Genomic DNA, 24269 nt, shown 5'->3' with positions numbered 1-24269 from the left:
GGCTTCAGGTTTGACTCGTCTTGCCTCCTGAAATCCGGTCTATAGAGATGGGCTCCACAGGTGAGAGTGGTCAGAAGTGCCCAGGCCTCCTCTCCAGGGCCAGTGTGGACGCACATTATGTCTTCCACAGGGGCGTCCCCGCCCTCTCCCGCTTCTACACCTGCCTTTCTTCCCTCTTGCTCAGAGGACATCACTCAGCCCTGACTCCTCTGTGGAGTCTGGAGACCTCTGTGTACGGACCAAGACTACCAGGTCAGTGGGGTTGTGTAGCGGTTAGTTGCCTCTGGTCCCCACACGTGTGTCACTTGTTTGTTTTTTAAGATTTTATTTATTTATTAGAGGGTGAGAGAGAGCACGAGCTGGAGGAGCAGCAGCAGAGGGAAGGGAGAAGCAGACTCTCTGCTGAGCAGGGAGCCCGATGCAGAACTCGATCCCAGGACCCTGGGATCATGATCTGAGCTGAAGACAGACGCTTCACCAACTGAGCCACCCAGGCGTCCCTCTTGTGTGTTATTCTTGCCTTTTAAGTTCCTCTAGGGAAGGAGGCATGTCTAGAACTTGTCCTTCCCTATGTCAGAGTTAGTGGAGAGATGGCCAGTAAGTCTGGTTGACTGACTTACAGTAGGGGACTGGGGACAGAACACAGTATCATCACAGGTTATTTCTACTTGAAACATTGTAATTATTCAACTGGAACCTTTTTTTCTATGTGTTCTGATGAAAGCTGGTTGTTTAACACAGAGCTCCCCACACTGGAAAAGCCATACCCAAAGGTCACGTGACAAATTCTGCATTTCCCAAGCACTTTCCCTCAGGGTTTAGGTCAGTTCTCAGATGAGTCTCATGGGAGTTAACAGCCCAAGAAACTGAGGCTCAAACAGGTGGCATTCCTGCCAAGTCCCATGGACACAGCGGCGCCTGTCCTTCTAACAGGTCTTTGTCATAGTCGCAGATTTCCCTCTCAAAAAATAAGGTTGAATTTTGATAGAGTGAGCTTGAGAGCTAAAACATGGGGACCTAAACTCTGTTTTTTCCCCCTGAGTAATGGATTTTAGAGTCTGGGAGTCTTCTAGGGCATACGTGTGTGTCTGCGTGTGCGTGTGTGTTACGTGTGTGTTGCAGATGTGTGCGTGTGTATCTGTGTGTGCGGGACTGGGCCCATCTTCTTGCAGCTCACGTGGAACTTGAACAGGTCGGGGAGGACCGCAGACCCCAGGACCGCGGCAGGGGCCCAGGAAAGCCTCTGGGCGGGCAGGAGAAGCATGCCCGAGGCTGAACGTGCCCTTCCTCCAGCTCTCTAAGCTCGGCCCACGTGAACGTGCGCACCCCTGTCCAGTTGTCCCCCTGCTGTCTGTCAGAGGAGGAGCGGCCTTCTTGGCCTGTGTGGAAAGGAGAGCCCTGGCAGCCGCTTGCTGGGTCTGCAGCCGGCCTCCCGCCCACCCTGGGTGCCGAGGCAGGCAGGTCCCTCCTGTGGGACACGGTGGGACAGTGGGACACGGCCACGGCCAGGCTCCTCCGTCTGGCCAGCGTGGCCCTGTTTGCTTACAGTGATGCCTTCAGCCGCTGAAAAAGTTCCTCCAACTCAGAGTCAAAGCAGTAATCGCATTTTCAACTGTTCTCCACTGCTTTGAAAATGAGTCTTACTCATTTAAGTGAAAAAGGGAATGTCTTCCACTAAAGAACATTTCCTCGACAACTTCCAGTGCCTGGCAAACCGACTGGAAGTCACATCCACAAGAAATCAAATTCAGGGTGTGCAGAGAGGTTGGGCCGCGTGTCTCCCCATCGCTGTTGGCAGCGACTGAGCCCAGCCGCAGGGTGTCGCAAGCGTCCTGGCTGCCCCTCACAGCGGGGGGTGGGGGCACACCCAGAAACAGCCGCTCCTCCGACAGACAGACAGCAGGGGGACAACTGGACAGGGGTGCGCAAGTTCATGTGGGCTGGAGGAAGGGCACGTTCAGCCTCGGGCATGCTTCGGTCTTCAGTCGGCCAGCAGCCAGCCCGGAAGCGCCCGGGCTGCGTGGGGTCACATACGTGTTCTGCACGTCATGTGTGTGTACGCGCCATGTACTGTCTGTGTACCCAGATGCATCCAAATGGTTCTTAACAGAAAGTTGCTTTACGTTTTGCATCAGGAGAGGGAAACATTGGGAAGAGGTAAGCTCAGGTGCTTTCCCCAGCAAGCAGCTTCTGTCCTATCTGTTTGGGATCCAGACCAGAATCCCATGACAAGGAGTAGCCCGAGGGCCCAAGACCAGGCCCTAAAGGTCAGAGTTCCAGGATGGAGAATTCCGCTTGGGAGATCAGAGGAAGGAATGGTTTCAGTTCTCGGGCATGGGGTTTCGTGACTATTACTACGCGGGGGGGTGGGGGGGGTGGGGGGTGAGACCAGGCAGGCGTCCCGCACGCACGGCCGTCTCGTCTGGCCAGAGCGGCGTGGGAGGCAGGGGTGTATGAGAAAGGGTTAAAAATATCAACGAAAGCAGCAGGAGAGAGTAGATTTGGCGAATGACCGGTTGTGCCGGGAGCTGACCCCTGTCCTCTGAGGCCAGGTCTCACGGACCTCTGACAGCCCTGGGCGAGCAGACAGGTCCCCAAGTTACCGAAGCTCCCTGAAGAATTGTATGTGACCAGCAAAGATTTCTTCTCCCTCCCAGTGGGGAAATGGCATCGGCAGGACCCGAGTTTGGCCAAATCAACCCCCCACGCTTCCTGTTAGCTTCGGGTGGCCTCCCTGGTTGCTTCCGGGGACCATGTTAACGCACTGATTTTTTTGCGGAGACTGTGGGTTCCTAAGGCTCACTTTTTGTACCTCGCTGGAGAATGTCGTCGTGGTATTTGGAATATTGAGTTTTAAAGACTGATGAAATGCTTTAAAGGGAAGGCTAGCCCCCAGTGACTGGATTCCGGAGGCAGGTGTCAGATATGCATGATTTTATTTAAAATGTGTCCAATAAGGTTTTCCACCTGGGATGAACATTTTTACCTCTTCCCACGTATTGTTATAAACCGTGCTTCCTCACTTCATGGAGTTTCTTAGAAAGTTCTAAGTAACTTAACAGAAGAGAAAAATGAACATGTGGGTGAAGGAATAACGGCGAGTTGCTATGACAGCGAGGGTGTTCACGCATCACACAGCCCAGCCCCCGGGGACACAAGTGACGGGAGGGTGAGGGACAGACTCGGTCATGCAAGCCCTCGGACCATCACGTGGTGTCCTTTGGCAGTTCTGGCATTCCCTGTCACTAGCACAGAGAGTAACATGAGTCCGATGATTCAGGGAACGGGGAAGTGTCTCTCGCTTGTGGTGGTGGGTTGACCCACCGGGAAGAGACAGAAACACAAATGTGGAGTCGTAGGAGCGTTTCGGAGTACCAAGGGGGCTGTCCCTCTGCGGAGCCCCAGGGAGCCCACGGCGGCCGCAGCAGCCCTGCCTTCCATACCGGGCCCAGCGTGTCGCACGGGGACCCCATGTTCACCAACGCGGCAGTCGCTGTTTTAAATCACGAGAACCTGGCGATATGGAATTTGTGTTTTCAGGAGCCAAAGGTCATAGCACGAATGAGGTCTACATGTCGTCACATGGGGCCACAGGGAGACACGTCTCCAGGTTAGGTCGACCTGCCAGGGAGAGCAACAGAGACACAGAGCACAGCGAGGCGGGGCGTTCCTGGTACGTGGGAACGTGCCGTGTATGGTAAGTGGGTCGAGCAGCGGGCCCTGGGGCTCCTGCCTGCTCCTCGGAGCTGCTGTCTGGGAAGAAGCCAAGGGCCGTGTGAGGGGTGGGCGGGGTGGGGGGGCAGGCGGGCTGGGGAATGTCACCATCTCAGCATCGGTTCTAAAGTGACGTCGAGATGGCTGCTCGTTGACAGTCGAACCTAATCCCGAACGGTGCTGGCTCCCTCGCTCTCCCTGTAAACACATCTGTTCATCAATAACTTAAACGTCTCCTTGGCATTCGGGATTCAGTTCCGGCTGGAGTAGAAAAGGGTGAGGATGCTCGGTGTTGAGGAGGAGATGTTGGGAACTCGTGTGAGTGGACAGGTGGCTGGAGCGTCTCCCGCACGTCCGGCGCGTCAGCCGTCGGACACGGGCGGGGTCACCCAGCCGTACTTCTCATGCGTCTTCACCAAACTCTTGAAGGTAGCTTCGGCTTCCTTGCGGCTGAAGGACTTTTTTGATTTGCCGGCCTTTCTACAGATCCGCCCCTGCAGGAGAGGGAGAGAAAGCCCGGTTAGAAGCCCGCTTGATGGCACCGAGCAGCGCAGGGCCGCCGGGCTGGCGTGAGGGAGGGGCGCAGCCCGGCTTCCTCCGACACCTCGTTCCTAGCCTGGGAAGCACCTGCTCCACACGACACCCCCCACACCCCCACCCCGGGTCCCTGAGGCATAGGACAGAGGGCCAGCTGCCCCACGGAGCATCCGCCACCCGCAGAGACAGCGGGGTGTCCCTGGGGCACAGCGGGGCTCCCAAGGCCTTCCCTCCCCTCACAGGACGCTGAGACGGGAATTCAGTTAGATGTGCACATTTCTAGGTTCACACGCACACTTCCAATCTCTTAAAATTCAAGCCCAGGAACAACGGGTGAATTTCTTGTAATTCGTGTCACGTGGGGGCCGCTTCATGAGAAGGCGGGTGGGGGAGCCGTTTCCGGGGAGGAGCGAGGCTGTCCGAGAGTCCCCAGAGGGAGTAAAGGTGACGGTCCGCCGCTCCTTATACAATCCCGGGACGGGGGGCTAGGCCTGTCCCCCTCACCGGGAGCAGGTGTTTCTTGCCCGAAAGATGGGACATGTGTGTCTGCAGTGCCGTTTCGGTTACGGCACACCTGTGGGCCTGAGCCGGAACCAGGCCTCAGCACCAGCAGCCGGGCTGGTGCTCCCTTGGACAGGCTTCCAGGGCGGCGGCCGCCTGGGTCTGTGTGAGGACAGGCAGGCAAGGTCCTTCCGCTCACAGCCGTCTCTGGAAGCCCATGGGACAGTGCTGGTGGGAAAACAGCCATACCGGCCTTGCCACTCACGGGGAAAACAGCACTAAAACTAGGAATGGAGGACTGTGTTATGCTCTTAAATTCAGGGCATATGGTTCAACATCTGTCTTTTCAACACTGGAAACGGAGACCCATGCCCAGGGAAGGAGCCCGAAGTCCAGAGTTACAGCTGTGTCCTGCCCCCTCTGGACATCTTTCTGGCTGAACTCGTCCATCTGCCCACGAAGGCCCATTAATGCCACCTCGTCTAACCTGCTGCTCGGTTCACGTCAAATGCGCTTCTAAAGGGACAAAGGAAGACGGAAGAGAAGAAGGCAGGAGAACGACATTGACTGCCTTCCAGAAACTTCCCCATGCCTCTCCAGGATCTGACTCCTAGTTTTAAATTTAGAGCTTCCTACTTTGCTTAAATGGTATAGTAACACTTGATGAAAAGGGGCCATGAATAACTAATACATTTACAATTATCATCCTGATGGGGTGAGACTGAAGTCTGGAGTCGTTTCGTTAAATACAAGCACATGCATCTTTGCAAGGATGCCAGCAGCAATCTCTGCACCAAGCGGAAGCAATGTCAGGCCACGTTCTTCTGTATAAAATGCACATTCCAGCCATCTCTGCCATCCTGGTCTAGAATACCGGAGGTTCGTGGTATGGCTTGATAATTCTGAACTGAAAACAGCCAGACAAATGCAAGCTTACGATAATCTTGGAATATTCCGTCGTTTTTGGCGTGAACACACACTTTGCCTGTTTTTTATGAAAGTCCCAACTATTCCAAAGCACAACAGAAAACCCCGAATGAAAAGAGCACTCTTTGTGTCCCTTTCTTTGCAGGAGATATTATGAACTTCATAAAGCCCCAGCACTCGGTCCATTCAGTGACCAGGAGGCAGAGCCCGCTGGAGATCTCTGGGCCTTCGAGGCCCTCAGCTGCCCGCAAAGACCTTTCCCTCCTCTGTAGTCTCTGGCATGTCAGTTTCTCGTTAACAGATCTCTTCTGTCCTCTTCTGATTGGCCGCTTAAGTTATCACCCAGGGAAACCCTGAGCTTGGGGAGCAGCACTCACATGGGTCAGCCCCTCCAGGGTGGCCAAGCTGCCTTTGCTGTGGTGCTCAGAGATGCCCAGTGCACCAAGAAGGGGATGCTCCATCTGCCCAGGGGCCCTGATGTTCAAGGCCATTCCGACGTTGAGCTGGCTCCCGTTCTGCCCCTACAGGCAGTCTCCTGTAACATGGACTGTGGGGTAACCTTTGGCCCAGGGGCTCTGACCCTCTGTATTTTCCTCTATAAAGCGGGGACCATGTTCGCTGCCTAGCATCATTACGAACACCATAAGATACTGAAGTTAGAAGCACTTTGAAAACTGTAAATTGTTACAGTTAATTGAGAACTGTTTTTCTCATTGTCATGACATTCATATTTCTTCCTTGTCTGTTTCCATATAACTAATAACCAAAAAGTCTCTTCTGGAGGGTTTCCTGGAATAACTCCTGTTTCTCCTAAAATACCTCTACTTGCATTTAATGCGAAACAACCTGGATGTGACAATTTGCTCAACCCACCGTGAGAGCTTTGTGGGGTCACCAAGACTTTAGATGAGTAAGCAGCCTCCCTCTCCTGAGCCCCCAACAGTAAATGTGTGGTCATGAACAACCTGAGGACGTTTCCCTAAAGACCTGAAAAACATCTCTATAACACTGATGTGGAACAGGGCTGACGAGAATACAGTTCTCTAGGGCTGTGTTTGTTAAACAAAACCGTTAGCTGGTACTTCGGCTTGTCTTTTTTTTTCCCCCCAAAGCTTTTTGGGGCTAATCACCATAATCCAACATGAAAAATTCATACAGCCACACATTTCTACACTTTTCTACACGACTAGAAGCAACTCCAAACCCAGGGCCTCCATTCAGTCCCCTGGTCTTCTGTGGTTTCCACGAGCCCAGCGCACACACCGAGTTTCATTCAGTCGGTCAGTCGGGTGCAAGGTTTGAAAGACAAAGTGACAGTGGCCCCTGCCTGTGGGGACTTGGAGCCCATCACGGCATGGGTCGCTGAGACAGAAGGCGGACATCAGGGCTTCCCAGCCTCAGTCCAGTCGGCGTCATGGGCCCGTTCCTTCCTGCTGGGGATGGTCCTGTGAACGGTAGGACGTTAAGCCGCATTGCTGGCCTTCACCACTAGAGGCGCTGGTCCTCCCGGAGTTACGACAACTGCATTGTCTCCGGACAGGCCAAATGTGCCCGCAGAGGTAAAATCAGCCCTTTTGAGAATGGCTGGCAGCAGGGCTTTCTATGGTGGAAACGATTCTGGCCCTCACCCAGCTCAGAGGGGAGGATGGGTTCCACCGTGGGGTTGGGGGGTTGGGGGGGCAGCCCTGGTTGTCTGTGCATCGAGGAAGACGTCTGTGTTTCATGATACTTGAGCTGAGCCTTCACATACGGGTGGCAGGTGCTTACCAGGCCATGGTGACAAGCAGAAGCTGAAACAGTTGGCTATATTCAGAGTAATGGAAGAGACACTTGGCGAATTTGGGGCTTGGAGGCCGTGTGTGTGTGTGTGTGTGTGTGTGTGTGTGTGTGTGTTGGGATGAGAGTGCAGAATTCAGTGGACCTGGCTTCAGATCCCTGTTCCAACACTTCCTGGCTGTGTGACCTTGGGTGAGTAACTTAACCTCTCTGAATCTCAATGTCCTCATCTGTAAAATAAACCTAAGAATAGTGTGATATGACCCTGGATTTTTATAGGGACTCAACATGTTAATACACGTAAGATGCTTGGCACAGTGCCAGGCACAGGGCGGACACAATAAACGGAGCTTTTTGTTTTTGGGACTATCACAGACCATCTTACCCTTTGACAAAGCTGGCTTCATTCTGGCCTCTTGAAAACACACACACACACAGTTTCTGTCCTTTGCATGGCCAGTATGACTTGGTTTGTCCTGTCACAGAATGTCCTCAGGCAAGTCCCATATCTGGCATTTATGGGGTTCATTCTCCTGCTTTTTCAATCATGTCTATTATAACAGGAGGAGATAAATACACTCATTCTATGTTTCTTCCTTGATCAGATTTTTCTTTTACTTCTAGGTTTTCTTTTACTTCTACTTTTAGATATTTTTAGATTTTTCTTTTTCTTTTACTATTTTATTTTTCCTTGCAAACCTACTTTCGTGGCATTTCTATATTTCACTTGCCTGTGAATTATAGGCTTCTGTTCTTTCCAGACTCCTCATGAGAAGTTTTGGGGTTCTTTCTCTCATTTCCAGGGCTGAATTACAGAGTGGCTACTCGTTTTCAAAGACTTTGAACATGTAATTGTTAGTCTAAGAGCTCTCATAATCCCTAACCCCTCTAACACGGGTTTCTAATGTGTGCTGTGTTGGGTCAGCTTCGCTCCGTACCACGGCTGTGTGTGGGAGAAACTTGGAGCAAAGAAGGTGCTGGGCGTGGGGAAGGCACCCTCTCGGGATCTGTGAAAGGAGCACTGCCTGGAAAGGCAGCCATGATTTTGCCTCTCGTTAAGGCCTGATGTGCAAAGCCGATCAATCACACAATTCTAGAGACAATAATTCTGTTGTCTCTGTAACAGATGAGGCAGCTTCAAAGAAGTGTTTCCAAATCCAGATAGTTACACGGAGCTGCTGGCCAGTGAGGGAAGGACTTGAGCTGGATCCTGTCCCAGGATCAAACAGAAGCTGAGTGTGGAACACGCTGATAGGATCCTGCAGCACTTACCACGGACCTGGGCACGCGTGTGAGCACATGTGGGTACCTGAGTGTGTGTGTGCACATCTGCATGCTGGCATGCATCCAGGCCTTGCATGGGTGTGTGCACACGTGGGCATCTGAGTGTGTGTGCACACATGTGTGTGCATGCCCAAGGACATACCTTGTCCATACCAAGGACAGACTTTTGCATGAGTACCATGTGTTTGTATGTGCACAAGTGTGCACACAGTTAATCATTGGTGTGCAGTGACTCCTCTGTGCTTGTGTGTGCGTGTGTGTGGCTGTGCTGGTGATATCTGAGCGGCAAGCAGGGCTATGAGTGTCCCTGTGGTGAAATGGCCGCTGACGGAAGCCAACAGCAACCCTGAGGGAAGCCCCGCACTCCGGCTGAGTCAGGGAAGCCCTGGGCCTCGTGAGCCCATGTGCAGGATGGTCAGTTTACAGTGGGAGACCCCCACCTCTGCCTGCCAGGGAGTCTGTCCAGCACTAGCCAAGGCAGGGAGGGGGAGTGCCGAGGGACTGGGAGGGCAGAAGGGGGAGGGGCAGAATGATGTGATCCTACTGACATCTGGGGCTGGACCGTTCTTGGCTGTGGGGGCTGAACCACGTGCTGTCGGTTGCTCAGCAGTGTCCCTGGGCCCAGCCCAGCAGATGCCAGAGCAGCTCCAGGCCAGCCGTGATCACCACGATGTGTCCACAATGGCCAAGTGTCCTCTGGTAGCTCCTGCTCTGGGCTGAGCAGGGAGTGTGCTGGGCGAGCGCACATGGGTGCACTTTCCATGGTCTGGGGGCTAGACAAGCAGGGAAGACTGCCTGGAGGAGGAGCTTGGGGGTGGACTCAAAGGACAAGTTGGGGAGTGTGTGTCCTGGTGTTCCTGGGAGGACAGAGAGAGAGGTGGCAGGGACCGGACATACATTCGTTCCTGGGGCTTCTGGAACAGAAGGCCAGGCCAGGGGGCTTAAATCGACAGAAATTTATTTTCTCAAAGTTCTGGAGGCCAGAAGTCCAGGATCACGTTTCCTATTTCTGGGGCTTTTAGAAGAGAATTTGTGCCATGCCTCACCTCATGAGGAACCCCTGCCTTGCAGATGCATTACCCCAATCTCTGTCTTCATGTTCATGTGACTTTCTCCCTGTGGGTCTGTTTCCAAGCTTCCTTCCTCTTACTGGGACACTGACCATTGCATTAGGGCCTGGCCTAACCCAGCATGACCTCATCTGAACTTAACGTCTGCTAAGATCCTTTGGGTGAGGACGACACATCCATAGGTGGTGGGTGGGGTGCTCGGTCTTTCTGCATATGTGTGGGGGACACAACGCTTCTCACTCCAGAGGCAGTCGGTCGTGATAGCTCCTCAGCCACCACCCTGCAGTCTGGTCCTCTCCCGTGGGGGGCAGATCACAGGGTTGGGTTTTCTTTAGGGATGCTTCACTTGGGATATGGATGGCTGGTCAGGTGTGAGATGTTGGCCACTTAGAGAAGAATCTGTTCTGTGGCTAGGGAGGCTTGGGGCACTCTGGGTTTCTGATCCAGGAGGAAACAGGTTTCCAGAATCAGATCTTGTGTTCCTTTCAGAACTGGGTTTGGGATGTGTGTTAGAAATGCAGAGTCCAGAGTGCTCACCATTACAGCACCAAGGGCAGGAGGAGGCTGCTGGATGTTGGGCTCTCTCACCACAAGGTCCAAATGACAGATGTGGGAGGGTCCCCAGGGGGAGAGAGGAAGGAGGGGACATGGCCACTGACTCTTGAGTGACTTTCTTTCCCTACACCTGTCTCCACCCCGAGTCCTGCACACAGTGACACCTGCCTCGGCAGTGAGCCTTTGGAGAAGGAGAACCAGGAATGGGCCTGTGTGCAGTGGTGAGACGCCAGGTGGGGCACAGTGATGGGGGAGCTCGTGCCACACACTAGTCACACACGCCCAGGAGAGGGAGAGGGGAGTGGTTGGGGGGCCAGGCAAGAGGAGAAGCAAGGAGCCGAGGGTAGAGTGGGCGGGGGCAATCGAGGGGGCAACGGGAATGCCACAGCTGGCAGTCGGCACACGGATGCCCAGTGAGTGCCGGAAAACCGCCCACGCTGTGTGTGTGACGCTTCCTTGATTGAAACTTTAAAAACTCTCCTTGGCCTTATACTTTAGCAATCTCTGCACATCGATACCAAACAAGTCTGGTTCTCAAGCACAGCCTGGCTATAAAAAAGTCCCAAGAAAGTAACCTATATTTCCCAAAGCTCTAGTAAGCACCAACCCCCAACAGACCTCATGTGGCTTGTTGGAGGCATCAGGTGAGAGCAGGTGAGGGCGACACACAGGGCTTCACCCAGGAGCCTGGTGGGCGCAGGCAGGGGTGAGTGAATGAATGAGCGCTTTTGGCCGGAGTCAAGCTCCCTGTCCCAGTAGGACAGACAACTGACCAGCTTTCCCATGGCGCTGACTCTCACCAGAGCAACGTTCCAGAATATCGCCCAGGATACAAAGCCACTTCACTCAGGAAGGACTGTTTACACCAGAGCACTCTAGAATTTTCCATTGAGAAATCTTATGTAACCGATTTTCTTCCAAAGTCTCCAATATTTCCCAATGACTAGGTAATGAATGTACTCAATCTTCTCTTCAATTTGTGAGCATCTTGGGACGTCAAAGCCAGCGTCAGTTTCATACAAACTCTGGTAACATTCAGTAGGGGTTAAACTGGAGCTGCCTTATTTACTATGATCGTGAGTCATCCTCAAGCCACTGGCAGCACCAAAGGCAGGGTTCGTGGGTATTTCTGATGCAGGCAAAACATGAGCATTTCTTTCCTCTACACTTTAAAGAAAGTTCTAGCAATTACTGAATCTTTTTTTGAGACAGATGGTCTTTGCCCTGGAAGAAGGAAGCAGAGAAAAAACCCTTTTCACTAAAAATTTAAATTGTTTCAGATAATCGTTTCAAAAAAAATTTTTTTTTGGAGATTCCACTAATACTTATACTTCTGCATAAGCATCTGGGCCCCTGTGGGTTTCATGAGCAGCACTGGAACGCAGTAAGTGACAGCTAGATGTCCTTATTAAAGGCAGCCGTGATGGTTGTGCAGCAGACATCATTCTCAGGACGGGGTTTGAACACACCTGTTAAACCCGCCCTGGAAGCCCACCAGGGCGGCTTCGCTGTAATCGCCTCTGACTTCCAGCTGAATAAACAGACACAGAGGGGTCAAGCAGCGTGCTCAGAGTCTCACAGGATTTCAGGGCAGTGCTGGAGCCCAAGGCCAGGCTCTCGGAAACAAGATAACGGTTGTGGACGCGACAGGAGGACAAAAAGACACTGGCCATCGACTCCATAAAATTGGCCCAGCCTGCCCTTCTCCCACTGGACGCGAGGTGCTCTGAGGTCCCTGAACCCCCATGTCCCTCTGCTTTGTAACATGGAGCTCCGGGCCTGCCATCCCACAGTAGCCACCGTTTGTTTAAACCCCGAGTAGATCAGTGCCCTACACCTGCCCATTCTTCCCGCCACAGTGTGGACTTCGGTCGCCTCCTCAAGCCTGGATCCTACGTCTTCTGAGCAGGTGGGCCTTCCTCGGTGAGACACGTGTTCGCACATGGTCCCGGTCCCTCACGACGGCTGGCCGCCTGTCCTTTCCATTTTTGCTAGACAGAGAAAGCAAAGGGAGCTTACTGACGGGCCAAGCCAAGGATGCCGTGTTCCATTTTCGAGACCAAAGGATCGGTTCAGCCCCAAACAGCTGCTCCTTCAGTGTCTTCTACGAGCCGAGTCCCGCTGCCTACGTGTGGGCGTCTAGCGAGGTCCCAGGAGCACGCGTCTGTCCCTGCTGTCATGGTGGACTCCCTGGGCTGCCTGGGAATGCAGTGCATCTCCGGTCATGTAAATCTCTCTCCCGGGGACCTGGCTCCGCTGGGATGAGCAGGTGTGCGTCAGTTGTCTCGGCCTCGATGACCCCTGTCCTCCTGTGGACAATTGCCCCGCGTCGTTCTACCCTGAGTGAACCACTGGCAGGAAACATGGCACTTCCCTGCCGGCCTGACCTCCGAGGTCGGGGCCCAGGCCAGCCATCACCCCACACCCTGGACCTTCCTCACGCACCCTATTTCCCCTTCCTTCCGGAGCACAGTTTGAAAAGGATGAGGCTCAAGTTCTTCCCCGGTGCCCGCTGGGGTTTCAGTCCACCTGTTCGTTCCTGGTGGCTCAGTCCCCACGGCACCCTCCTTTCTGGGCGCCGGGACCCCACTCACGCTGACTTGAGGCCGCCCACCTGGTCTGATGCCCCAAGCTGCCTCCATCGTCCTGTCCTCCAGGGAGGGCAGGGCCCGTGGGCAGCTGGGAATGAGCCGCGCTGACGGCTGCCAGCGAGGTGAGAGGCGCACGCTGCTCCCCTGTGCCTTCCGCCCCACAGAAGTCAGGTCGGCTGGCACGGGTCACTCACTCCTGCCACCTCACCCCACGACAGCGAGGGGCGACCCGCCTCCAGCCAGGCTCTGCTTGATGTTACGAGCCCCGCGCCCCCATCACCAGCGACACCCCCCACCCACGCCTGTCATTCCGGGTTGCGTGGAAGAGCATTCTCTCGTCTAGACAACAGTGACGGCCACACGCCGCTGCCGGGAGCTCCAAAGAGAGGAGGAAGACCACGAATGTCACTGGAAATGAGACACTGGGGGGCCGCCGCTGGGGGGCCGCCGCTGGGGAGCCGCCACTGGGGGCTCGTCCGTCAGCACGGGGGCAGCTGTGTTCTGCTTTCTGGCCTGCCGGCGGGAGCTTCCTGAGTCTGACAAAATAATCCCAAACCGTGTTGTTCTGGAAAAATTACATCAAGAAGTAACACAAGGTTTTCACAGGCAACCAGGGTAACGTGGTTTTCCCCTCGAGATGCAGTCCGGTCTCAGGGGGCACGTGTGACTTCGCGGCGTGCAGTAGCCCTTCGTGGCACGTGTGACTTCGCGGCGTGCGGTAGCCCTTCGTGGCTCCGTGCCCTTCCCGAGCCCTGTGACTTGCGAGGACAGAGAAAGGCCTGGCCGCGTGACACGGCTGGCATGGGATCTTCCAAACCCTACAGGAAATTCTGCAACATTAAATAAAAAAAGCTCTTGAGACTTCGAAATCATTGGGAATCTTGAGAATATTTTCCCGAAAAATGTAAATGTGAAAATGCTATGATTTGGGCTCTAATTCTCTTAGCACCTCGTGAGGAAGGGTGGAGAGGGCCTTTCTGGGTCCCCAAGACCCCAGCATCCCTGGATTCCGGGGGAAGGGCCGTTTCTACCCGTCTCTAGGCCAGGAGGGGGCCACTCCTGCCATGGGCACGGCATGTCCCCGTGGGTGGCAGCTAGCATCCCGAGAAGACAGCTGTGATTGGCCTTTACGAATCCAAAGTCCGTTTTCCTGCCAAGGACGTAGTGAGTGGACGGGCCTCACTAACCCGATACGGCTGAAGGTCACTCCGAGTCGTGAAAGGGACAGAAAAGGGGCCCCCAGGACATCCCAGAGCACGTGCGCTCTCTGTACACGCTCAGGAGTCCTGGTGTGATCCCGGGGCGGGCTCTGTGCCCGTGGGGGATGCTGTCCCTCCCCCGTCGCAGGGGACCATCGGTGCCTCACAGCAAAGCCAATGATGGAGTCTGTGCGCAGATTTTCCCCGGGGCGGTGCAGGCCTCCAAGCGCTGGAGAACTTCGGACGTGCACACACGGCAGAGTCAGTAAGTGGAGCCCTGAGAACACAGTTCTGATCTTTCCTGCGCTGGTCGCTAATGAGGCACTGATGAGGGGCAGGGTGCTGGGGGGAGGCGGCCCACTCCCCCACTTCCCGGCCATTAGCAGAGCACATGCTGCTGGGGGAAGAGATGGGGAGGGCCACCAGCTCCCCTGTGGTCCCCAGACGGAGGACCGCGAGCGTTCCGAGTCCGGTCAGTCACTGCTGGGTGAGGAACTTTGCCCCAGGCCCAGCAGGCTGAACGCACCGATTTAAACACAGAGGAGCAGCGTCATGAGTCACACATTCCTGCGGGGCCAGAGGGAAAATCCAGCACCCAGGACGGAGGCACGTTCCGGAAAGCTGCATTTCTGCACCGTGGACGTGAAGCCACCAGAATTCAGCATTTTGCCCCGAGGCTGGACTCTACTCCTCCTCGCGTTGTAGAGGAGGCTCCCACCTCCCGCCGGCTCCCACCCCTCCACGATCCCTGACCTGCCCTTCCTACCCCCACCCTCCACTGAACACTGGCCTCTCGTTAAATCAAGAGCTCTGAGCACTTAGCATCCACCGGCAGTGTGCTATGCGTAGGGGATAAAAGTAAGGGAGTCAAACCACTTCAGGGAACACACCAGGACCCCATCTTCCCACACCTGCCGGCGTTACGCAGGTGAGAGTCCCAACACGCGCATCTTCCGTTTGCAGGAAAACACGGGGCAAAGATAGGGCACAAAAGAGCTAACTGTTGAGAAAGCCAAGAGTAGGGATCTTTCTGGAAGACGCAGTTTTCCGTTATAAAACAGTCTTAAGACTGCAATCAAGAACGGAAGTTGGTTCTAAATTCAAATTTCTGGGCTCTGGCTGAACAGCTTAGAAAACCGAGGGACTGATTTTGGCTGACCTAATAAAAATTAAAGTGATTTTCTATAAGCAACTGGGATGGCTATTATTACTTTTAGGTCATTACTTTGGGGATGCTCTGATTTCTACTCTTACTGGTCTGATGGTGTTGCCACAGGACCTTTTCTTTCTGATTAAGTAGAAATTATAATAAGTGAAGAATTCAACCACTGATTTTTATATACATCACTGGGGATCTTCAAACAGCGCACACTTTAGAATGCAGTATAGGTAAAGCTCATGCCTGTCACTGTCCTGAGAGCTTGCTGTGTACGGACTCACTCAGTCCTCACTAGGGACGAACTGCTACGACTTCCCTCATGATGGGGAAACTGAGGCTGAGTTCAAGTGCCAAGGTCACAGAGTAGGTAGGCAGTGGAACTGGACCTTGAGCTCAAGAAGTCGGGCCCCAGTGTCCATGCTCCCAGCTATGCTGTGCTGGAGACAGCAACAGCAGGTGACAGGAATGTAAATATGGGATGCCCCCTGCGGCGGCCCACACCTGGCATGTGCCTAGATCATGAGTAGGTTTGCATGATATTGGTGCAGTTTTTAACTGAGCATTTCCTGATTGTATTTCAACATTAAATCTATCCAATTGTGCCAGTCCCTTGTGGAAAAACAAAGGTCACTTTATTTACTTATATTGGACTCGTGGGTGCACACACACGCTTTCTGAGGGCCAGATGATGAACCTTGAAAAATTATCAACATTGACCTCCAGGCTAGAATCCCAAAGCAAGGGCAGCACACACTTCCCCGCGGGTGTCCTGTGTGGTGTTCTACCCACGTTAGCTCATCTACGCGTCACCCACGAGGTATGCTTCTCACGGTTGTGCAAACGATCGGGTGGAGAAGAACAGGCAAGTGACTTCTCGGTGGCACAGAAATGGTAAATGACAGTGTCCCTCCGCACCCCCAGCCTGGGTCTGGAAGAGGCTGGAACCCCACGATGCAAACTTCTGGGAAATGGAGCATTCTGCAAACTGCGATCAGACAGTCACCCAGAAACACCAGCATCCCTGTGGCTCTAAGAATGGTCCATACCTCTGTGAAAGCCCAGATATCCCAGCCTCTCCGGGCCTCTCAGCCGCACGCAGACTGCCGCGTTCCCACCACCCCGCTCCCGGCCTGCCCTCGTCGTTCCAAAGAGCCTAAGAACCGGTGCTCCACGCTGGACAGGTGCCCACACAGATGGTGGCCGTGGGTGGTGGCCGTTAGGACCCCGTGTCCCCTGGCGCTAGCAGGCTAGAAACTTCTGCCCGCACTCAACGTCTAGCCCAACTTTGCAGTGAGTGTCATGGATAAGCGAACATGTTCAGCAAGCCGGAATTTCCAAGTCAATCTCTCCTGTTTACTGAAAACATCTCCCTCAATGCGGTCATGTTTGCCGTCAAAACGTCTGTGGGGGCTGGTCACGGGGCCGGCTAACGAGATGCCAGGGGAGTTGGGAGCAAACCACCCAAACACCTGTTCGCCGAGACAGCAGCTGGCCCCAGGCAGATCCTGCAGTGATGTCTTCAATGGCGAAGGCCAGTTTCTCGAACGAATCTTCCCGCTTTGTTATCTCATACTTATGGCTTGTGTTAAGATCCAAATACACAAAAATCAAACTTCTTACGCCTTCATATCTGAACTGGCAAAAACAATGGTTTTGCTCTGGTTTTGTCTGGCTGCTTGTCGCGACACTGAGAGGGTTTCTGTGGCACCGGGATGGAGGGTTTTGGCCATCTCATTACTGGTCTACGGTACAACTGCTACACCGAAAATCCTAAAGCCTTCGCTATTTTTTTTAAACCACTTACTGAGGTATGACTGACATACAGAAAGCTGCACGTATTTAAAGGGCACAACTTGCTGAGTCTGAGACATTGGCATTCTGATGAACTGCACGTGCTGGGCAGGTTAATGCTTTACAAAGTGCCATGTGCTTCCCAGCTCCCGCCGGTGGGAGCCCAGCTTGTGGCCAGTGCTGGCCAGTGGGCTGAGGCGGAGGTGATGCACGTCCTTCCGGGTGGGGGCCGTGAGGAGCGGAGGTGCTGGCCCATTCTCGTGCCCTGTCCCTGTGAGCTCCAGGGCCACGAGCTCCAGGTGGAGAAGCCACAAGGTGGAAAGGGGCCCCAAGCCACATCAGACCGTGTGCAGGAAGTACGTGTTCATTGGTCCTGCTGGATTTCAGGGGGTGCTCTGCGGCAGGAAGTAAATCACCACTACATGCAAAACTCGTCATTGAAAAAACTTACATGGGACTTTCGTGATTCACAAAAAGCAAAGAAGAGCAAAGAAGGGGTCTTGTCTACTTGATGTTAGACGGGGCGGCTGTTCCTAAAGGCAGAACAGTATGTGTCCAGGAGCATGCAGTTAAAGGAGTCATATTTACATGGGGACTTGTCACATGATAAAAATGGCAAAAAAGAAAATAAAATAAAAGGCAGTGGAAAAGGGCCAGGTGGGCCAGAAGACAAGGCTGAGGAACCATGCTCACTTCACGCAGGGGAAGGAAGTTGGACTTCTGCTTAACAGCGTGTGGGGAAGACAATGGGCTAAGTTTAAATGCAAAGGCAAGTTTACAAAGCCAGTGGAAGAAAATAGAAGGGCAAATCTTGTGATGTAATGGTCTTCGCAGATAGCTTTTACCATGGAAAGATGGGGAAAGGAGCAAGCTCAGAAGTAGAGGTTTTTTTTTTTTTTTTTTTTTTTTCCAATAAAAGATGAGACAGAACAACAGAGAGAAAATGCATATGTTGGAAGAAAATACTTACAACATGTAAAACCCAAACAAGAAACTATATCTGGCAAACAGAGAATTCTAAGAAAAAGCCAGATAACCAGAAAACCCAAAGAAAATTGGGGAGAAAATAGGAACAGGCCATTCAGAGAAAAGACTGAGAACAGCTGGTAAGAGCAGGGTTTAACGTCCGAGCTGACCGGTGATCAGAGAACTTTAGAACAGAGATAAGATACCACTTGCTCGCTGTCAAGGGCAAGACTCAGGATGGAAGGTAACACCGAGGCTTTCTGAGGAAGCGTGTGGACTGGCCAGGGAAGCCATTCTGGAAGATTCTGGCCATCCCTCGAGAAGGTCAGCACGCACAGGCCTGATGCCAGCGAGTCGCGCCTGGGCCCCGCTCCCCGGAAAGTCTGCACGTGTGTTCCGAGGAAGGCCAGGCAAGGAGGCGGGCGGCAGCAGCTCTGCGAAAACAGGAGCCGGAGGGCGGCCGGGGTCCTCCCCAGAGAGCAGATGAGGAAAGGGGTCGGCGACCGTCCTCAGGCTCATTTCTGGCCAGCCGAATCGCAGAGCTTTCCGTCCCTTACTTTGTAACTGCTGGTACTGCGCGCATTTTGTAAAGTAGGCATGTCTGTAATCAGAAAAACTCCGAAGAGCTCCAGAAGCTAGAACGGACATGAGAGACTGTCGTGCGTTCTTACTCAGTCTGCGCTTCTTCTGACCCCTTCATGAAACTGGGAGCGACGAACGGCGAGAATCCCAAATCACGGTGAAGATGATGACGGCAAAGACGGTGGTGATGGCGACGGAGGCTCTGATGTCCAGACGTCGCTCCTCACGGGCCCTGAGTCGACTGGAGCATCTGGAGATGGAGAAGGCCTCTTTCCAGAAAGCCCTCGGGGAAGGGCCCATGTTCCGAGGGGCCCATCCAGGTGTCATCCTGTCTCAGGCCCATCCCCCTTCTCAGAAGGACCTTCCGGTAACTGGACTCGAAGCTGGGACACAGCAACCGGCCTGCAACTCAGCCCCCGCCCGGGAGAGCTGGTGGCTTGTGACCGGCGCTCATGAACCCCGACGGCCACTGACCAATGCAGGGCCTGGCCTGACTCTCTGCCTGCGACGTCTCTTGTTTTCACGTCCACTGCAGGAGGGCAGCTGACCCGGGGGAGTAAAGCTGGGAAACTGGACTGCGCTGGGGCCGTCCACTGCCCTAAGAAACCACGATCACCGAGAAGGCAGATCAAAGTCAACAGAAACAGAGAAAATCAGTTTCTTTTTCACTTAATTGCTTTGTTTGGTTAAATGCATGTGGGGGAGAAACAAACCCTACAGACCATTTTAATTAGGATATTGTGAAAGTCAGGGGTGTCATCCTGAAATTCACATGTGATCATCTAAGTGTATACTGTTGGAATAAGAAAACTACACACTTTAATAGGCCTTTATGTTTAATGAAAGCCTTGGATTATATATAATAGGGACCCAGTGCTTTGATATTTTGCTGGGTTCTCCGATGTTTGCGACATTTGTGGAAAAACTCTCTGCTCGTGGGACCCGTGGGATCGGGGCCCCTCGGCCGGGTGTGGGGGTGATGCCATGTGTCTTATGCCAGATGCAAGTCTGGACACGGAAATCAGGTGTTCGGGACTGAGGAGGGGCAGGGAAGGCTCCAACCACTGTTGCCCTCCCTCAGTGCTGGGATGGAGCCCGTCTGCTCGCTCCAGAGTCCAAAGCTCTGGGAAGACAAGCCCGGGGGGTGTTCAGGGTGGGCTGTAGGTCCACAGCAGTCCAAGGAAGCTGGGGGAGGGGCCCACGTCTCTGCGTATCAGTTCTGTTAGCTCTGCCGGGGCGTCCTCCAGGAGGGGGATCCCTGCCTGTTCGGGGGTCTCGGCGGCAGGCCAGTGGAGAGATTTGGGCATATTTTAGTTTGAATAAAATAGGAAAGCATGCAATGTGCAAAGTGCCCGCCCCAAACCTCTGCGTTGGACATGGTGGTCACCGAAACCAGCCGACCGATGAAAGTAACAACTAAGAGTCATTTTCTGATGCAACTGTAATTCGAATGAGTAAAATTACTGTAAAAATGGGACTGAGGGTTTTCAGGAAGGATCCTATGTCAGGGTTTGATGGGGACCTCTGAAATGATAAAAGCAAGTTCTGATTAAAGAATGCAGCCACTTGGAGGTTTCCGCAGAAAAACCAATTGGCTTTTTCTCTCTACGTCTGACCTTCCGCCGTCCACTACTATGGAATTCCTGGATCGCCGACTCTCGCTGGTGTTGGAAATAACCATCAACCTTCCGGTCCTTCTGAATTATCTGCACACCCTGCCACGCTCCACATCTTCTTCTTTGCCCAACATCCTCTTTCCCTGCAGCCCCAGACGGACACGTGTGCTGGGGAGGCCCCTCTCCGGGCCACCTGCCCCCAGGACTGAGCAGACCAGGCTTCCCCGAGGCAGACACAGACCCTGGGGTTAAGTGGAACACAGAAACACAAGCCAGAGAGGAGCCACAGGACAGGGGACAGTCCAGCGATGACGGCTTGTTGAGACAGTGAGGTCTGGAGAGAGAGGTGAGAACAGGGGACACGGGGGGAGTGGCATGGGAGCAGGGGTGGGGTGACTAAGGGGACTGTGGAACAGTGAAATGGGGCCAAACGAATAGGGCCGGCAGGAATGGGGGGCTGGGGCAGTGCCCCACATGATGGATGGGCTCCCTTCCCCCCATAAAAGCACAGGGAGAAGAACCCACACAGGTGGGAAGGAGAAGGAAAGATAATGAAGGGGCTGCTGGTGGTGCAGTCGGTTAAGCGACCGACGCTGGATCTCAGCTCAGGTCTTGATCTCGGGGTCATGAGTTCAAGCCCTGTGTTGGGCTCCATGCTGGGCGTGGAGCCTGCTTAGGTTCAAAAAATAATAAAGGCAATCACGATGATCAGGAAAAAGTAGAAAGGGGAGATATTCTGGGAAAACCCAGAAAATTAAAGTGCTCTGGAAAAGCTGGAGCTCGTGCCGAGGAATGTGTGGTCACAGGAGCCCCGCGGAGCCCAGCTGTCACATGGGAGACCCCGAGGCCCCTGGCAACAGGGAGGTGAGACTCCAAGCTCACAGCCCTGGTGGACACTCCCCTGTGCTTTGAAGCAAAGCCTCTGCCTTGGGTTCAGTTGGGTCCTCAACATTTACATGTGGATGTCCTAACCCTCCGGGCTTTGGAATCTAACTGCATTTGGAGACAGCATCTTCCCTCAGGTGATTAAGGTAAAACGAAGCCAAGGTAGGGAGGGGTCCCGGGCCGATCTGACAGGTGTCCTTCTAGAGGAGATCAGGACAAAGACAACGAGGGACGCCCAGGTGAAGACTAGGGGAGAAGAGGGCACCGGCAGTCACGCGGGAGGCGTCCGGGGAAACCACCCTTGCCCACGCCTCCGTCTCGACTTCCAGCCTCCGGATCTGTGCGGAAGTAAATGTCTGTTGTTTAAGCCACCTGTCTGGTACCCTGTGACGCCAGCGGCCTTCCGTAATCAGGGAGGAGGAAGAGACAGGGAGGGTGGGAGAGACGGGGGGGGGGGGGGGGGGGGGGGGGGGGAAGGGGGAGAGGGCGGGCAGGAGGGAGGCAGAGAGCCGGACGGAATGAAAGTGGACAGAGGCACGGAAACCTCCAGTCAGGACGAGGCCAGGAAGAAGGGAAGGCACAGATGTTTGCCGACAAGTTCTTCACACCCCACCGTTCTCGCCGAAGCTGCTGAGGGAAGGAGCCGCCGCCGCCCCAGGACGGACGGGCCGGCTGCGGAGCGGGCTCCCTCACTCTCCCCCAGCCCACACCCTGCCCTCCGTCAGGCGCCCGCCTCCGGGGTTTTCGGGGGAGTAGGAGGACGACATTTCAAGGGCACGTGATTCAAACCAAAAACACTAAAGCCAATTCTCGTTTCTGGAAACACCATGACCAGTAAACTCGGTGTTGAGAGAAGAAGAGAAAACTCAGGCCACGTGGGACGCACACGGGGCTGGGGCCAAGGTTATTTTGGTACTTGGTGTCAACGAGCGAACGTCTTTGGATCGAGTATCGTTTTGTTGCTAAAACTGTCCACCTTCCCAACACTGCAATTGCAGCCCGCTCACCACCAGTAATCTTCCTTTGATGAGTCCCGATCCTGCAGTACCTGAAGGCCATGACCTCAGTCTCTCTACGGTCGCTGTGGAGGGACCACCAGCGGCAGGGCTGGGCCGTCTCCCTGGGCTCTGTGTAGTGCTCCCCACAGGGGGAGGTTCTCCCTTGGGGGGGGGCATGCAGTTCTGGAGGCTGGGAGGCACGGCCGGGCTTGCTGGAGGACGCATGTGGCCAGCAGGCAGGGGGCAGAAGGCTCTGGAGTCTGCGCAGGGACACGGGAGCACTCAGCGGGGGCCCGGGCACGCGCGGGGCAGAGGCAGAGGCAGCAGGGAGGGAGTGAGGCAGGAGACTTGGCCTTGGGGTGCCAAAGGGGAATCCAAATTCCTCCCCGGGGCAGCTCACTGAGTCCTCCGGTGCGTGCCACGTGGACTCTGGTTCCAGAGGGTGAGGAGGGCGTGCGGAGCTGAAGGGACAGGCAGACCCACTGCTGGGGCACTGAGCTGGGTCTCCCTCCTCCCAGTCCCTCTTCAGAGGGCTCAGCAGGTGGGGAGGGAGCAGGGGAGAGGGCGGGGGGCTGAGGGGGGAGGGGGGAGGCCGAGGGAAGGCTGAACGGCAGAGGGCCACAGCGGTAGTGAGTGGGAAGGTGGTCAGTGCAGGGGTGGGGTTCCACACTTGTCTGCACAGGAGGAAGATCAGAGTCTGAAGGTGGGGAAATGACGAGTCCAATTTCCATTTTCACTGAAGCCTGATGGGGGTTAACTTGGAAAGTCCCAGTGGGCGTCACGCGGTACAAGGGAGCTGCTGGGGAGACGGGTCCTGGGTTCCCGCGCTGGTCCCCAAGCAGGATGGGGCCTGACTCCTGTCCTCCAGCCGTGGCCTCCCTGCTCACCCGGACTTGGAGCTGCTGGGTCCTGGGTCCTGGGGGAGCCGTGGTGGGGGGCTAGGAGAAGCACCTCAGGGCGCCCCCAGAGTGCTGGTGGCAGGGGCAGTGCAGGACCCCCCCCCCCCCGCGCCCCCCCGACTCAGGCTCCGCAGCATCTCTCCTCTTTCAGGGCGGTGGAGGTCAAGGCTGAGAACACCGGGTCCTGGGACAGCAATTTGGTAAGTTCCATGTTGCCGATTTCCCGGTTTTCCGTTATGAGTTTGAAATACTCACTTTTCTTTAGCCATAATCTCGGTTTCGCTGCTATTTCACCTTGCTCTGGGATTCCAGTACGACTGTGTGGACAGAGTCTGAGCAAGGAAGCAGGCGTTACTGCCGTCAGCTGCTTCTGACGACAGCGGCCGTACAGACAGGCAGGCAGGCAGGCAAGCAGACAGAACGTACGCGTGCTGGAAGTTCCACCGCAACGGACGGGGGCTATTCTCCTGTCTTTGCCTTTGATGGGATAACAACTCACTGCTCTCACCTTGGGATTTTGGAATTTTCTCTGGTGCAGGATTTTAAATCTCTTGCAGAATTATATTTAAATGGCAAAGAAATGGCCAATGTTATCACAGCTCAATCACCATCAGTGAAATCCTCATTTACAGGTGAGTGTGTTCGCTTCGCTTAGTTTCCCAGCCCTGTTTAATGATGTGATTCTACAAATTATACACACACACACCCCTTAGAATATTCTGGAAAAAACCTTCAGCTGAAAGTCAACACAAATGTTAAGCTTAAGCTTGGGCTTTGGGAAATCTTTGGCTCAAGGCTCAGCTCCTGGTCCCTTGTGGCCCGACGGGGGCCGAAGTCCGAAGGGGTCGTGGTCACACCACCAGCCAACAAACTCTGGAAGGGTGTCCTGCCCCAGGCACCCCGCCCAGCAAACACCACACTCCTCTTCATCCAGGGGGTCCTTTCCTGTCTCTGCAGACATTCCCAAGCCGCATTCTTCCCCCAGGCTTTCCTCAGATTACCATGTGAGACGTTGAACATATGTGCATGTGTAAGGTTTGCAAGATAGATTTTAAAGGTTTCATTTATCCAACCTGAGAGATACCTTCTAGAATATTCTGAAAGGAAAGACGACTGCAGGAGGTCTCCCTCCTTGCCTCTCTCTCAAACCCCGCCTGACTCCGCAGACCCGTGAGCGTCACGGCCCCCTTCCTCGCGAGGCCAAACACACTGTAAAATA

General features: G+C 54.3%; 1 protein-coding gene across 1 annotated transcript in view; it reads right to left on the bottom strand.

The window, feature by feature from the left end:
* Positions 1-2919: 2919 nt before the first annotated feature.
* The window catches only part of UBE2QL1 (ubiquitin conjugating enzyme E2 Q family like 1), a 34798-nt gene continuing 13448 nt past the window's right edge, over positions 2920-24269 (bottom strand). The window contains exon 2 of the mRNA XM_059416853.1: positions 2920-4208. Within this exon, the coding sequence (XP_059272836.1) occupies positions 4077-4208 (132 nt within the window). The 3' untranslated portion in view covers positions 2920-4076. The remainder of the gene's footprint in view (positions 4209-24269) is intronic.

The sequence above is a fragment of the Mustela nigripes genome, chromosome 12 (assembly GCF_022355385.1).
Source record: "Mustela nigripes isolate SB6536 chromosome 12, MUSNIG.SB6536, whole genome shotgun sequence".
Classification (NCBI taxonomy): Eukaryota; Metazoa; Chordata; class Mammalia; order Carnivora; family Mustelidae; genus Mustela; species Mustela nigripes.
Note: the sequence above shows the minus strand (reverse complement) of the source record. Positions and strands in the feature narration are given on the sequence as shown.